General features: G+C 48.4%; 4 protein-coding genes across 4 annotated transcripts; 1 reads left to right on the top strand and 3 right to left on the bottom strand.

Annotated features, from left to right (window-relative positions):
- Positions 1–196: 196 nt before the first annotated feature.
- Positions 197–691, bottom strand: BP01DRAFT_221583 (uncharacterized protein). The gene has a single exon (XM_025571145.1). It carries the CDS (start codon positions 498–500, stop codon positions 246–248), a length of 255 nt encoding a protein of 84 aa, XP_025426342.1. The 5' UTR covers positions 501–691; the 3' UTR covers positions 197–245.
- Positions 692–3459, bottom strand: BP01DRAFT_221701 (transcriptional activator of proteases prtT). Its single transcript, XM_025571146.1, has 5 exons — positions 2792–3459; positions 2336–2725; positions 1852–2277; positions 1570–1799; positions 692–1505 (listed from the first exon to the last, which is right to left on the bottom strand). Exons 1-5 carry the CDS (start codon positions 3013–3015, stop codon positions 883–885), a joined length of 1893 nt encoding a protein of 630 aa, XP_025426341.1. The 5' UTR covers positions 3016–3459; the 3' UTR covers positions 692–882.
- A 4518-nt stretch (positions 3460–7977) lies between these two features.
- On the bottom strand, positions 7978–8465 carry BP01DRAFT_221551 (uncharacterized protein). Its single transcript, XM_025571144.1, has one exon. It carries the CDS (start codon positions 8348–8350, stop codon positions 8012–8014), a length of 339 nt encoding a protein of 112 aa, XP_025426340.1. The 5' UTR covers positions 8351–8465; the 3' UTR covers positions 7978–8011.
- Positions 8466–14131: 5666 nt separating this feature from the next.
- On the top strand, positions 14132–14747 carry BP01DRAFT_221501 (uncharacterized protein). Its single transcript, XM_025571142.1, has one exon. It carries the CDS (start codon positions 14254–14256, stop codon positions 14704–14706), a length of 453 nt encoding a protein of 150 aa, XP_025426339.1. The 5' UTR covers positions 14132–14253; the 3' UTR covers positions 14707–14747.
- The last annotated feature ends 409 nt before the right edge of the window (positions 14748–15156 follow it).

The following is a 15156-nucleotide window of genomic DNA, read 5'->3' as shown; positions in this document are numbered from 1 at the left end:
TCTGAATGGCAAAAGAATCACTATACATTCCAAATAAAACATGACGCCAACCGTACAGCAGACATTGACTTTCACCCTACTCCTGCAAAAGGGTGGGGGAAGGGAGGGGAAGGAGGGCAAAAGCGAGGAGAGAATTTCAAAGCCTAGTAGACCATCTCAATCCTGCTTTTTCGGACTATTGATATCAGTACATATGAACATCGGCAGAACTAGACATGTATTAGTGTAGTTACAGGAAGTACACACTACACACGATAGCTAACGGATATCACGGAACGGACCGCAGGCCAAGGACCGACTTTCACCCCAGGGCTGTGGCATGTCAAGGCCGAAAACAAGACATAAGAAAAAAAGGGACATAAAGAATAAGAGAAGATAAGAAAAAGAAGAAAAGTGGCACGGCAGCATTCCAAGCCCTCGTGGAATGAGGTGACGTGGACCGGAGACTTGCAGTCAGGAACAGCCTGGAATCCAGGGGGAAAAACACCATATGGCGTCATGTTCCCCGGTTCTTATCGGATCTGAAAAGAGAATAGTATTGATTGGCTCAAAATCTCCTGTTTCGTCTTCTTAGCGCTGTCGACTTTTGTCAAGTTCTTCGAGGTTCGAGCGCTCGAACCCCTCCGCACGGACTAAAGTGGTACCTATATTCGGGCAAGAACTGGTTCAGTGTTGGTTTTCTATCTCTATCCCGAGTATTGTTGTGATGTATGTAGTAATGCAGGTCGGGGGATGGCTTAGTATTAACATTTTCTTTTTTGAATTTGTACGTCATGAGAAGTTTCATTATTAGCTTCCGGGGCCCGATTGCTAAAGTCCAGTCCAGCCCGTTCCCCTCCCTAGACTCGTCTGAGGACGAGTTGACGAGTTGGCCGACTGCAGCTAAAGTGTTGCTGATCTGTACCCTGGTATCCCGGCGACTGCCATCTCATTCAGCATACTTTCTCCCGGGAAAGATTGCGGAAGAACTTCTGGCATCAACTGCTCGAACCCGTACCCCTCGATCATGGTATCTACCATTGGGGGTAGAAACGGGGCCGTCTGTTCCATGCTCATTTTTCGTGTTTCTCCGAAGGATGACACCGGAGAAGAAGCCTTGGCTGCAGTGGCCGCTGCGGCGGCGGCCGCCGCCGCCGCGGTGGCCGGATCGCTGCTCTCTGCGCATCGCCGTTTGAATTCGACGATCATACAGGAAAATCGATAGGCAATATGATCTTCATTGGGAGATAGATGTAGCAGGAACATCTGCACCTGTTCGATGAGTGGATCCATGAGGTTGAAGTCGCAGAGGTTGAGGGCGGCGTAGCCGACCATGAAGTATACTTGGTCGACGAGGCTCAGGGCGCAGGTATATCGGATCTGAAGGAATTTGGACAAGACGAGGCGGGATGTTTGTAAGACCTCTGAAGCGAGGGTATCTGAGCTCGGGTTAAACCGCATAGCGGTGCGTTGAAGAAGAATTTGACAAAACCAGAGGCTTAGCTCGAGGGTGGACTGTTCGCCAGCTGAATTCGTTACCACGTTAGTTCTTACAGAGCCGACCTATTCTCACATAGATGCTCGACTTACCAAAGAGATGGGCCCATTCGGCCTTCCACCGCTCAAGTTCCTCAAATCTAGTATCAGCGACTCGCATCCGGGCGCCATTGCTCTGCAGTCGTAGCGTAAGCAAGTATAGCTGTATCTCCGCCACCATCTTTGCGTCGTCCAAAGTTGCGCCCGGGTGCTCGAGGATCCGAGGGCAATGGTCAAGATAGCGTTGCTGAATGTGGAAAGGACGAGCGTTGCCGACCGCAAAGCTATCGGTCATTAGCATTCAAGAACCAATCAATTGGGCTCCAGATTCCATACTGAAGCTGCGTCAAGCAGTAAGTATTCCATAAGCGCAGCTGTGTTGCGGTTTCGTTATCAATCATGGTCACCGTGGGCCCGTAGCTGAGACAGTCAAAGGCGATGATGGCATGATTGATTGAGACTCCACTTAACAGCCAGCTGTCCATCGGAGGCTCCTTCTGTACGGTAGCTGGCCAAAGGCAAAGCAGCGCGAGTGCTTGGAGCGACTCGTAGCGAAGCGGCGGCTTATCCCACAGAAGATTTACCACCGCATGGCGTACATGAAGGTATAATGCATGAACCACAGATGTGGGAACGCCCGGAACATAGCGGGAGGCTAAAAGACACGCAGTATTATATAGCAAGGAATCAGGATTTCTGGCCTCAACCTGTATATCGGAAAGATTATATATGGAGACATAAGGGCCAAAATTGTCCACAAATCTTCACTCACAGTATCAGTAAAGTCCAAGAGCGAAGGGAATAGAGCAGAAGTCCATACAGTTGGAGCAATTTGAGCGATAATTTAGAGTCTAGGCCGCCCTTTGCAACGCTCTCTCTCAAGTAGGACGAGTTTTCGGCCTCGCCAAAGAACTCTGATTGTAGGTCTTGGATGAGCCGAACAGGCTTCGGCAGGAAAGGAGAAGATGGACTGCCTTCTGATGACGTGCCATCATCGGCATTGGTACCTCTGGTCCAATACGAGGGAATAGCGGTGGGAGTCGCTGGGGCTTGGTCCAGCATTTGGCGCATCATACTTGTCATCTCTCTCATGCTCCTTTCGAGCGATGTCAGACGCTCCTCGATAGAAGGGATCGCGGACGTCGCATCCGACCACATCGAGGCATTATCTTGGAAGCGGTCGGTTGTCTCCGGTAATTTGCAGTCGATCCTGTAGGAATTGACCCATGTCAGTCGTCGAAAGCTCTTCAGATGAAGGTGGTGATCTGCTGCTGACCTTAATGATAGGCAGCGCCGACATGCATGGCCACGCGGATCCAAATCGCATCGGGTTTTAAGCTTCCGACAGGTATGGCAAGCTGTCATCGACCGTCGTATGCGTCCTTTGGGACGGACAGCATCGGCATTGGACGTCAGTCGCCGGCCATCGTCGGAGACAGTGACGCCTTTATGCTCCCATGAGGAAACCTCATACTTGATCTCGTCGGTGGTTCGAGTCATGACCTTTAACGGAGCACCGTGGTTGGCCAATTTATGGGCAAGAAAATTGATTTGCGATACAAAAAGACAGTTGAGGGAGAAACGAGGGAATTACGCGCGGGCCATCGAGCAGGGCCGGTGGAGAGAGGGGGAGGAGAAAGATCGGCCTTTTTAACAGTGGGCAAACCAAGGCTGGAAATGCGATTGTTTCTCGCTTGCTGCGAATTGACGACAGATGGATTGTTAAATTGGTTATGGGGCCCGCTCCAGTCCGGCCTTGACCTGGGGTAAACGCTAAGTGGCGGAAGTAAGTGCGACCGGCCAATCCATGACCCTGCAGGTCTTCTAGAAGACAAAAAGCAAACCGATGGGTCGCAAGGATATTCACTACCTACTACATACTAGACCGAGAGACAGGGAGGGGGTGATTGGCAAGCGCTATGATACTCTCCTACCGTGCACTTCCGACGTAAACCGGATTCAAAGTAAATTCCGCTTCTTTGAGAGGGGTTGGGTTGTGCTTGTTGGCGCCAGTGGGAAATTAAGACAGGCCCCTCAAAGTCCGATGATTTGTTCGGCGGCGGTCCTTATCAACTACCCATAATCGGTCTCGGACGGAATTCCAGGATAAGAAGGTGAGTATCTTTCCCGGGGTTCAAATGCCTTGGATAACCATCACCATGCAGATTCCTTCATCATGAGCTGACCCCTGTGTTTTACCGACTTCATAGACCATGATCTCTAACCCCTCTCCCCATAAAGAAAAAGCCGCGAATGGTCGATGATCGCAAAAGCCAAGCCACTGATGTCGATCGCGGGGCCAGCGGATCATCCAAGGTAACTTTATGGCACCAAAGCCATACACAGTACAGTGGCCTTTTCAGCTCGTTTGATAGGTCTCTGAAAAGTGACTTCGCTGCAATGCAACAGTGAGCACCTGCCAGAGCGGCTACCAGCGGATATCCTCTTGTGAAAATGGCAACGCTATAGTTAGAGCTAGCGCGTTCCTGTTCATGACAGTGACTAGTAGGTCTGCAGCCAACAAAGTATATTCAATGCAGGTTCGTCGGTGATGATATCAGGGCGCCCAGGTTCATTTTCTGGTAGCGCATCCCGTGGAGTTTCCTCGGGATTGATTCGAGCCACCAGGAGCATGGTGGAACTTCTCCATGGCCCAATCAAGCCACTGTAGACTGTGCGAGTGTCCAAGAATCATACTATGCACTGCTCTTATCACATCATCTCTGGTCCTGAGTGAACAATCCGGCGTCAAGGGGGCCATAATCTGGCCATAATCGACAGGCACCCGAGTTAAGGCCACCAGCTGTGTGGGTCCTAGTGCGGTGGAGCTTGTGTTGTCTGTTTAAGGCTTGTCTTGGAGTGAGCCCGTGACCACAGGACCGTGGCAGCCGGGCACGACTTCGACTGGATTCGACAACATCTCCCCACGCTTTCCTGACCCAGTTTCGAGGCTGATGACTTGCGGCTGGTAAGAGTAGCTGTCATCGCAATTCGACTCCAGAAGGTCAAGGAGTCTGCCATCGGGGGGAAAACAAGAGAAGCCTCTCATGATGTGCTTTGCGCGCTGTCAAGCATCAGCTAGCGACAATTGTGCCTCGGCCTCACGGGCCGTAGACCCTTTTTGGATTGGGGCGCATCGGCTCGCAGCGCCAGTTCTATAGCGAAAGGCGCGATTCAGCCAACCACCGCCGCTACCACAGTCTTCCGGTTATTCTGAGACCCATCTCGCTTGCAGACCCCGACAAAAGTCAATTGCCAGAAAACAACAAGCGGGGACGGGACGAAAAAGAATACTCGAAAACAATTTAGCCAAAGGCTCCGTCGCAATTGAACAATGGGTGGGGGAGATAGTCGAGCAACAACTTTCGCCTCTTCTCTTTCAGTCTTTCTTGAGTCGACCCAGATAATCCAGTAAGAAAGCCCAAGCAATTCCATCAACGCTGGTCGGCTAAGCCAAGTCCGGAACTAGACGTTCTCCACTGACTAGATAATGTGGTTGCATCTGACTCCATGTCTCACATGCTATCAGTCGACTTGAGAAAAATAGATGATAATGTGTCAGTAGTTTAACGTTAAGATTGATGGAATCCAAGGCCGATAACTTCAGATATGAGGCATTTAATCGCTCAGTCTATTGCACCGAGAGATCCGCAGTCTTAGGTCCTCAAACGTGTAAGTTAGGATCTCATGCTTATCGAACCGTACCTGTCCGCGGTTATGTTGAAATGGCCCATCGGGCTGATATTCTAACCGTCGCCACTTTTTCCTTGGCAGGCTTCGGTCATTGCCGATAATTCTCATGGCTACTCCGGTAATCGCTGGTATACGAAATTCAGCTGCCAGTTGGGTATTCGGATTCCAGACGGCCCAAGGTCAATCCCACCGAGTAGTCAAACCCCGCCAATGGCCCTGGAAAAGCTAAGTATGGCAGAAACATGAACGATCGGCACAGCAGGTAATGACCCGATCGCGACCTCCGGGACGAGTGACCATCGTCATGATTTAGACTGAAGCTGAGAATTGGGAAGCTATATTCAAGGCGAGCGCCGTCGAGGAGCGCAAGAAGAGTCGTACCAGAGGAAGTCGAAGAGGCCGACTGCACGCATGGGAGTCGAGACGCATGATGCGATTGTCGCCGAAAATTGTTGGAGATGTTGAGCTGAGCCTAAGCTGAGCCTGAGCTCCAGCCAGAAAGCACCTTCCTCATCGGGAATAGAAGGCACATGACCGACACCGTGTTTGTTTGCTTGTTTGTTTTGCCTCCATTCAGGTCGTGCAGAAGATGGAGGAAATCAGAATCCATCCTGACAACTTTCTGGCCACTTCAATGTCAGCGGTCACTGGCGCTGTGTCCGTTATTTATAACCAGAACACTGGACCGAACGTCTTCAATGCACTGGTCCCAGCAATGGAAAAACTCATGTAATGGCTTCTCACTCGAGAGCGCGGCAACCGTCGGCGCAGCGGCAAGCAGCGGGATTCAGTCGCTCTGGGTGGAGAGAGATGTGTACGTCCAGGCCGGACCACACCTTCAGATGCAACCATCTATACTATAGCCCCTTGCTGGCTCCATTCTGGAAAGCTCCACGTGGGCATAAGTCCGTAATTCGCGCTTTGTCTTGGAACGAGGCTCAAAATGCAAGGCCAGGTGCTGGCATCCACTGCTTTCAGCCTTCTGTTGCTTCACTTCATCAGCCGGAGTCGAGATATCTAACTACTTGTTGGTTTTAATACTTAGTCAACGCAACCAATGACAGCCGTGCCATTATTGTACAGCAGTACTACTCACCTGGTGATAGAGTGACTACCTTAGGGTTCGGGATTGGCCCTCCGAAGGGGCATAGTAGGAGATCTTTGGACCATCACTACTAACCCCTTCAACGTCGAAGAGTCACAAATCATGCGCCATCATCCGGTGCAGAGACGAAAGGAAGGAGAATTTATAATATCTAGCCGAACCTTAGACGGTCCACCACCACAGACATTTACACCCCCAACAGCGCCGATGCCGGACGTCCCGAGATTAGGTGGCTCCAATGATAGACGGGAACACGGTTTGCTTGCAGAAAACCACCTCGCTCCTCTCCAGTCTCATTGGGTCAAGTCTACTGCTTACTTCACAGTCCCGAGCAAGGTCAACCAAGTCTAAGTCCGGTAAAGGAGTCGGACGTCCACCGGCTGAACCATCTACTTGATCATGTGGCCATATTTTCTGCATCACTAATTAAGCTGGTGGCCATGGTCTCGCACACGGCAGCAAAGACACACAGACGATATCATTTATTCTGTCTTATAAGCCTTTGCTACTGGCCGGAGTCGCCATTCGCAGGGCAACCTAGATCGTGATTCGAACATCCGCTAGATGCCCGTTTCAACCAGTATACCGAGTAATGCACCCGGCCTAAAGTGTTCGTGTCGTGGTATCGTGCTGGTATTGCTTAAGTACCTACTCGTACAGAGGCCTTCCTTGTCAGCCAGTCTCCTGACTAAGTGCAACTTCCTGGTCCTCCGGTCTTCTGTTGACGCATATTCCGGTATGCGTCAGGGATCTGTGCGGCCGTGCTCCGATAAGGCCTCAGAGGCACATCACTTGAATAGCAGGGACCTGGCGAGGGTATCAGACGAATAGGTACCACACTGTGCAGCTCAAGCCCAATTCCAAATCATTTGTATCTACGAAGTAGGTCCGCAGCAGGCATATGCGCAGGTCGGTCGATGCTATGATTTGTATACTTGGCGGAATTGCGGATTCTCGAACAAGGAAATGTGTGCATCTGCCGGTTCTATTCCGGCCGGTTACGTTACATTGAACATATGCTTGCTTAGGAGGTGATATGTAAGCAGTGATCAGTAAATATTTAGATCACATACATCATACCAGCCCCACGAGTCACACGACGAGCTGACGAGGTCTCCATGACACCTGTGCTTCAGTCAATTTCGTTCGAAGAAGATAAATTGGTGGCATGGCAATAAGTCTGAGAGCATAGCCCATGGAAGCTTTTGCCGATTATCTCACACTTCAAGATCGAAGTCTTCTAACAGTCATGACATACCTAGCAGTCTAACTATACCTCGCTCGTAGATTCGAGTAAGCTCCCATGTTACTTCAAAAGCAGCATGATTAGCTAGGAAGCCCCGGCTCTCCGTACTGCGTCATGAGACTTCAGATGCAAGCCACTACGTTCCAGCCAGTTTGTAATCATAATTTAGCGCTTATAGATTACTAGCATGTACAGTAACCTGGCGATGGTAACACCGTCTCGCGATCACATTGCATTATAATATGACAAGCCACGGGGATAACACAATACCTTTTTGCCGCACATCCAAGTCCTTGCACCGGCACCTGCCCTTTCTTCATGTCACGATCTTGCCGATCTGTGTTCATCAGCCTTAGGTTCACCTCGTGTCTCCTTAAAAAATAATCCTCTCCGACGAGAGACGACCTGCTCGGATCATGCCAGTGAGCTTTGGAACTTGCGAGCATGGACTGTCATCTCGTTTTCATCAATAGACAGACGAACAGTACGGATGGCGGAAGTACATCCAGTAGACTAGCCAACCTGGGACTACCCGATCTGCAATCCAAGCTCAGACGTCTATTATCATGATACTCCCCGTCCTGATAATGTAGTATCGTCAAGTCCGCCCCCGCCCCCGCCCCCGACTTCGGAGTTGAAGTCCCAAAGAGGGGAAGAAGGAAATGGTTGCGGGGGTTCTGCAGAAAATGGTAATAGTTTTGGTAAGGCCGTGTTTGTTTCAGGGAAGTCATAGCCGGTTGCCAGGTCCTGACACTTTTATAGCTACAGCAACATAAGACAAGTCTCAGCATGTTCCTTCCTTTGATCTTCGACACCCGGTAGACACTCTCTCTGGTAGTTTCATCTCTCCATGACCGCCTTTGCTGGTCACTCAAATCGAAATCGAGTCACTATCACTTACACACTCTGGATATGATATCTTGGCACTGATTATTACACTCGCCTCAGTACCCTGGTCTAACCCCGCTTTCTCACCAGCAATGTACTTTCCACTGAACTTTTGTCACCAAGCGGACACGGAATCACAATTGAGGATGAGAACTGTGACCTTTGTTTATACTGACCGTCACCATCATTACGTGAACCCCTCTATATCTCACATTTCCCTTCTCTGCTGCAAAAGCATGAGGTAAGTCAATCAGAATTATAGCGATGGGCGGGTAGGGGAACCTGCTGCACGGCGGCGAAGAATGTCTTTTGGAAGTCATTCTGGATCCATCTCTTCACCAGAGCCACACAGAAGAACAGATTCTCGGCTTGCGGATTCTCGCCGGTCATCTGAATTTGGATGACATATCACACTCTCAGTGGATCGTTCTATGCTACAGTGGTGAAAGGAAAATGAATGGTGGAGCATGCTCTCGTGCCTCGCCAGGACAGCTGGTCTGCTTGATGATATGCTTTCATTGCTAAAAGTTTGGGCTAGGCCTGAATCAGAGGGGGGCTACTACTTGGAGGGCTCACTCTATCGATAAGACATACCAACATTGATATAGTGCTTGACTGCGTGATCTCAAACTCCTGAGCAGCATGCGTCAGGACAAGAGGCTCATAATCTCCGTAACCCAAATTGTAGGTTTGTCACTAGCTATATCTTCTCATTGCAAGCCATGGGGCAGTCCAGTCGAACTCAGTCGAGGATGGTGGCGCTACTGTTCTCAGGCGCAGCACAATGCTATGGCTTTCATTCAGTTTTCAGAGACCTAGCCTGAGAGTCTGGTTCGGGCGATAAGCTTGCTTGTATATCTGAGTGATCAAGTCTCCGTCAGATCGATATTCTGCTATCTACTCCATTATACAGCCACGAAGTTACGGGCTGAGTGCAACTACAATCCTGTAACATAGCGGAAAAGGGAGTGGAGTAGCGGTAGTTTATAAACTAGTGGCGAAATAGTTATAACCTGATTTGGAAAATGTAAACAGTGATAAACGGTATTTCTGGAGGTTTTTTGTGATTTAGTTCCTTTTTGATAGTATATCTATTATGACAATGAACAACAACTGTTGATACCTGGTGGTCAGTATAACAACTAGTATAGATGATAAAGTCTATTTCTATGATATAGCTGTATATGTATATTTATCTAACTAAACTATTCATCATATGTAACTGGCAAAAACTTGTATAGAAGTAGATTGCCACTATATATAATTATTATCCCAAACTTGAATGTGCTAAATACGACTACAGTCGACAATTACCAACCGTCATGAATGGTTGTCAATGGGTTGCTAACTAGTATTTAACTACTATCAATTGTTGCATTAGGTTCACGATGAGGAGTGTGAGGCTGCTACCAGACCCCTTTTTTCCACCACGATGAAATCAACTCTGATCGCCAGTACATATGACAGATGTCTTTCGACCATTTCAAATCGTTGACTTATGTATCACACACATTACAACACATATACTAACAAAAGATCTCAGATATTTCGATGCTCCACCTTAATAGTTCATCAAAAGTACTAACCACCCGGTCTTTAGTCCCGTGCAGTCCTATCCGCAATCCTTACTCATTGAAAGCAGAGGAAGTGATTCTGAGGGAACACAGGCAAGGGAGCAACAGCGTAGTGACATGGAACTTCAAATAAATACGACAGAACAGACATACATACATGCATACATACCGACATAAGGAGGCAGCGCGTACATGATGTCCTTGAAATCTGCGCTACATGGATGGCATTCCCAGGATCACCGAAATCTCCTCTTCTCCACACGCACACCATAGTGCGTGGGTTGGCAAGAGCAAGCTTCAAGTGTAAAGCTAAGGAGGAATAGGTGAACCAATTATGGCATTAAAGAAAATGATGGGAGCAAGACAAAGCCGCTCCGTCTCCCATTCTGGGATGTTGTCACACTCCACCCCTACTAAGTTTACCTAGTCATGTTGTGCTACGTGGTATACAATGTCAAAAGATTTGAGATTGGACTGACCCAATGCTGACATGCGGGGGAAAGCGGATAAGGCAAGAGGGTAAGTACGGGGTGAAACAACCTAGTCAATGTAAGCTACGGGATCGGACAGGCTGCTGGTTTACATGAAGTTCTCTGGGAAATCAAGAAAGCTCCATGCTTAGTAGCTATATACATATACTTAGACATACATATGCATAATATGTACAGCTGTTCAGACCCAAAGTAAGAAACATCGTGGCGAATTGAAGACACAGTATCGTTCGGGCAGTCGTTTATGTTGTCAATAATGTCGACTGGCAGCTGGAACAACCGCCGACATCAATGATTGGTGCAAAGCAGGGAATAAGGAATCGCGGACAAAACTTTAAGAGGGGTTTGAAGTTGGGCAGATAAGGATAGATCGTGATCACCAGTTTTACTGACTTGCATATGCTTACTACCCTTTGGCAACCCCTGTCAAGGTGTCTCTGGAAATCGATTTCCAGAGAGGAACGGAAGTGCCGCAAGTGGAAAATGGATCTTGTCTCATGCAAACGCTCACGCGCCCCCCCCCCACTCCCTGCCACCCCTTCTCCTCTGTCTAAGCGAACCATATCAAGGCTCGAGTACGTGGTCGGAAAACTGCTTGAAACGGTGGGGACTAATAAGATCTTTGATTAATTTAAGCATTTAGGCAACTCGATATGCATATGCTCTGACAGGATGTCAGGCTCCGGTGATCAATCAAGTGGTACTAACATGATCACAAGGTCAAAGACGCCTTAGGGGGAGGTGGCCCTAAAGCAATATCTTAAAACAAGGATGGCGTGCATTGACATTCACACGTACAAATCCTCCGCACATAGTTTCATGCAAGCTGACCTCGACCCCCTCCGGCGATACCCCTTGGAGGATAAGGTGACAGAGTGGTTGTGTGGCTAGAAGCTGTGGCGAGGCGAAACAAAATACCTGGAGCATGTCCTTACTGAGTGAGCGAGTGCGGTGAAAGTGATGGGTAGTGGTTTGAAGCGTGTCGGGCGGCTGTCTTCACCCTGACCAAAAGAGTATGCATAATAGGTCAGAGCGATCGTGGTCACAGAGAGCTCCTTACCGACTCCTACTACCTTGCAGCGAACGATTAAATGACTGGCTGTACAAAATATCTAAGGGTAATAGCCAGGGATGAAGCCTGGCGGACTTGCTCGGCGATTTTACTCCGTCAAGAACCGTCACAAAGGCAGCAACAACAGAACCGGCAGTCAAGCCTAGGTCAATCCCTCTTCTAGACACGACAGCACGACTCCACTCAAGAGGAAAGGGAGATCTGATGCAAGAAAGTGGATTGCAGATGGACCGATTTCCAGGTTCTCTCTGATTGCAACGGGGACGGGTTAGGAATTCTAAGGACGCCCTGACGGATTCCCTCGTCCAACTATGTTTGGCGGCTGGATGCCAGGTGCGAACAAACCATGTATGCTAAACCACTGACTTCCTTTCAGATCATGGGATGACCCCGCAATCGCATGATGAGACCTCCTACTGTCATGCAATACCACGTCGTATTTTCTTCATAGATGGTCCCATGCATTTTAAGCGTGCCGTTGAGCTGGCATGCCCAGGCAGGCTGAAAATACTTAAACTAAAAAAAATATGTAGTACTTATGTACCAGTATGTCCGTACGGAGAACGGAGTACATTCCTGTCACTTTCCAATCGATACAATAAGTATTGCTGTCTGTCTTTCTGCACATTTCCCTTGACCCAGAGGTCCGATCGCCCTCCCTTTCTTCCCTCTCCCCTCGCATTGATGGTGACATCTAAACAGCCTGGGATCCCCATGCACATCGGTCAGATTCACCGCCATGTGATAGATCGGATCAAATCCCGATTTCCCACTCACCTTTCCACTGCGCAGTACCCTACTATCCCTCACTTTCTGCTTCATCGCATACTTTCCTCTTCTCTCCCCCTCGCGGCCCCGTGCTGTACTATGCAGCAACTCGGTCGGCATCGTTCCCCACTCCGCTCTTTCGGCCTTAAATCCCGCCATATCAGAATGCCCTAAATTGCTAGTAGTATGGTCTCTGCTTTTCCACACATGCCACCCCGGGCCTTCATTCCGCCCAGTCCCGGGGGGGAGCAGCGGTGGCAGAGGGAAACCTGTACTGTTTATACTTCATGTAGGTAGAAATCTTCCTGCATACCCTCTGTCGCCCTCCTCCCCCTCTTTGGCTGTTTTAGCGACCGTTGCGATCGAAAATTCCTCAACCATCCCATCTCATTACCAAGTTCAAATATGCTTCCATGGAAAGCGCAACGGGCTAAAAAAGATAAACCTTATGAGAAGGAAAGAGAGAATGTAAGGCTAGATGGATAGATAGGAATTCGGAAAATGGGGAATAATAAGAACAAACCGCTGAAAATGATTACAAAAACCAAGGAACGCTACAAAAAAACATATTAGCTTCTCAAGGGAATGAGAGAGAGAGAGAGTAGAGTATAGTCTGCCAACACTCAGTGAACTCTGGAAAATATTGATCTCCTTTGGACTCAGAAGCTCAAAAAAAAGCAAGAAGCCAGAGTGAATAGCGCTGCAATCGCACCAACCCTTCTGTCCTCGACCAAGTGACTTGACTGCCATCACTGCCATCCGCAAAAGAAGCAAAGAAAAGCTCCCTTCCCCCTCCTTTCTCATAAAGCACACAACGCACGCACGCATGCATACATGCATGCACTGCACACCTCTCGCCCTACCGGAAATACCCAGCTGGCCCAAGGGGTACGGAGTACACATACAAACAAGATCATAAAGAGAGAGAGAGAGGAGCGCACGCACACAAAGTTCACCCGTACGCTTGGTCCTTCCCCCGCCCCGCTTCCCTTTCTCTCCAGTATCTGTACCTAACCATCATGATTTATGTATGAGCCCTAAAAGAGTGAATCAACAAAAGTCGCGGTATGAGATTAAGGTCTATAGGCGATTGAAACGACGGAGAGGGAACATGGACTAATAGAAGAATTTCACTCAATGGTAACCTTTCTTGAGATCGGAATAAGTTCCCACAATTGGGGTTGAGGAGCCTCTGCATTATACCTACTAGGCTTTCACTATGAGTCCGGATCATCAACTAGACTACACGTCTCGAGCAGTTGGTAGGTATTGAAGTATGTACTGTGGTATGTTTGTGTTAGGGCAGGGGCAGTAACAAGTATACACCACCTATTTCCTCCTCGTTCCCATCCGTGCCGCTCGGTCGGTCGGTCGGTCGGTCGGTAGATCTATCCGTCCCGACTGGCTGGAACCAAATTCAGGGCTTGATTGGACTGGCGCCTGGGCGAATTTAAATGCGACTTACAGTACCTTTACCTTAAATCGGTTAACTATTCCCTCTCTTCAAAGACAGAGCAGGAACTCCCAAACTAGAAAAATGACGAAAGAAAGAAGAAAAGAGAACTTAAGTGAGGAGAATAATGAAAAGAGACCAGATTCAGGATACCATACTATACTCAAGATTGTTCAATGGGAAATGGTAAAGGGGATGCTGTGACGTGTGACAGCATGAGAAGGTTTGCCTGAACACATTCATGTTGATAGGCTGTTGCTTTCTGAACCTGTTGATTTTTTTTTTTCAAACACACACCGCAAGTACTGTAAGCTCGAAGGTTATTTCCAGATTGGATTGATCTTGATGATGATACTCGCAGTGTCACCTGGCACTCATTTGTTCCCCTTCTCTTCTTGCACCTGTGATTTGTACTCTTGACGTATATCATCCAGGGGCGAAGACAACGATGCAGCAATTTCTGTTTTTCCTTTTTTCCTTTTGTCCCCCCACCCCACTTTTGTTTTTCTTATCTTCTCTTCTTTTTGGTCGTGCCGTGTTACTGAGAGGTGGGAAATACTTCCTTCCGCCAATGATCAATCGAGTTTCTATCCATAGCGAAAAAACCACGCCGGTACAGGTTCCGGTAATGGGAGATCGTTGGGCCGAGGAACGCCAGTTATGCAACAAAATGCGTGCCGCCGGATGCGAAATTTGGAATACTGAACCATGGTTCGGCGGGGACAATTATAGCCACCGAGGAAAAGAAAGCCGAAAAACATATTTTGGTGCTTGGAAAGTTTTCTCCTTGGGAGTATCGGTGACACAAGGAACCCAACCAAGCATGCTATCATTCTGTTCCTGGACAAATGAAACAAGGATGAACTTAAAGGAAAAAGGCTCACTGTTTAAAGCAAGGTAGTAGTTCAATAGTTGAATTTGCCTCTTATGGGTCTTGCTATCGTCAACCCTTCTCAGTTTTTTTTCGAAAGTCTAGAGCGGGAATCATGCAATGAGAATCGTGAAAAGGAAAAACAACCGTGGGAATGACAGCAACACGAAACAAGGGAAAGTATTAATAGGCAAAGTGAAAAAGAAAAGCCCCAGTCTAACTTGACATGATCGCGTCATCCATGTACTGTACAAGATCATTTGGATTCTTATCCAAGGTGTGAAAAGTCCAAACATAACCCAAAATAGCCCTGATGCCTAAGTGCGTAGAAAGAGTTGTCTAATGTAAGTTTGAGAAAGAGAACTCTTTAAAAGTGCCAACCTGAACGTGATAAACGCAAAGCAAACGCCTCAAGATGCGAATTTGTGATCAATGAGCAAAACAGGGACAGGAGGTGACGCCAATGCTGGGTGAACGTCA

Source organism: Aspergillus saccharolyticus, assembly GCF_003184585.1.
Source record: "Aspergillus saccharolyticus JOP 1030-1 unplaced genomic scaffold BP01scaffold_71, whole genome shotgun sequence".
In the NCBI taxonomy this organism is placed as follows: domain Eukaryota; kingdom Fungi; phylum Ascomycota; class Eurotiomycetes; order Eurotiales; family Aspergillaceae; genus Aspergillus; species Aspergillus saccharolyticus.
The sequence above is the reverse complement of the archived record's forward strand: the minus strand, read 5'-3'. Positions and strand labels throughout refer to the sequence as shown.

Excerpts from the sequence above, each read along its gene's own strand:
- BP01DRAFT_221551 (XM_025571144.1), bottom strand. The coding sequence starts at position 8,350 with ATGCTGAGACTTGTCTTATGTTGCTGTAGCTATAAAAGTGTCAGGACC.
- BP01DRAFT_221583 (XM_025571145.1), bottom strand. The coding sequence starts at position 500 with ATGACGCCATATGGTGTTTTTCCCCCTGGATTCCAGGCTGTTCCTGAC.
- BP01DRAFT_221701 (XM_025571146.1), bottom strand. The coding sequence starts at position 3,015 with ATGACTCGAACCACCGACGAGATCAAGTATGAGGTTTCCTCATGGGAG. Across the intron at positions 2,726-2,791 it reads CGGCGCTGCCTATCATTAAG|GATCGACTGCAAATTACCGG; the intron begins GTCAGCAGCAGA and ends CAATTCCTACAG. Across the intron at positions 1,800-1,851 it reads TACTGCTTGACGCAGCTTCA|CTTTGCGGTCGGCAACGCTC; the intron begins GTATGGAATCTG and ends AATGACCGATAG.
- BP01DRAFT_221501 (XM_025571142.1), top strand. The coding sequence starts at position 14,254 with ATGCAGCAATTTCTGTTTTTCCTTTTTTCCTTTTGTCCCCCCACCCCA.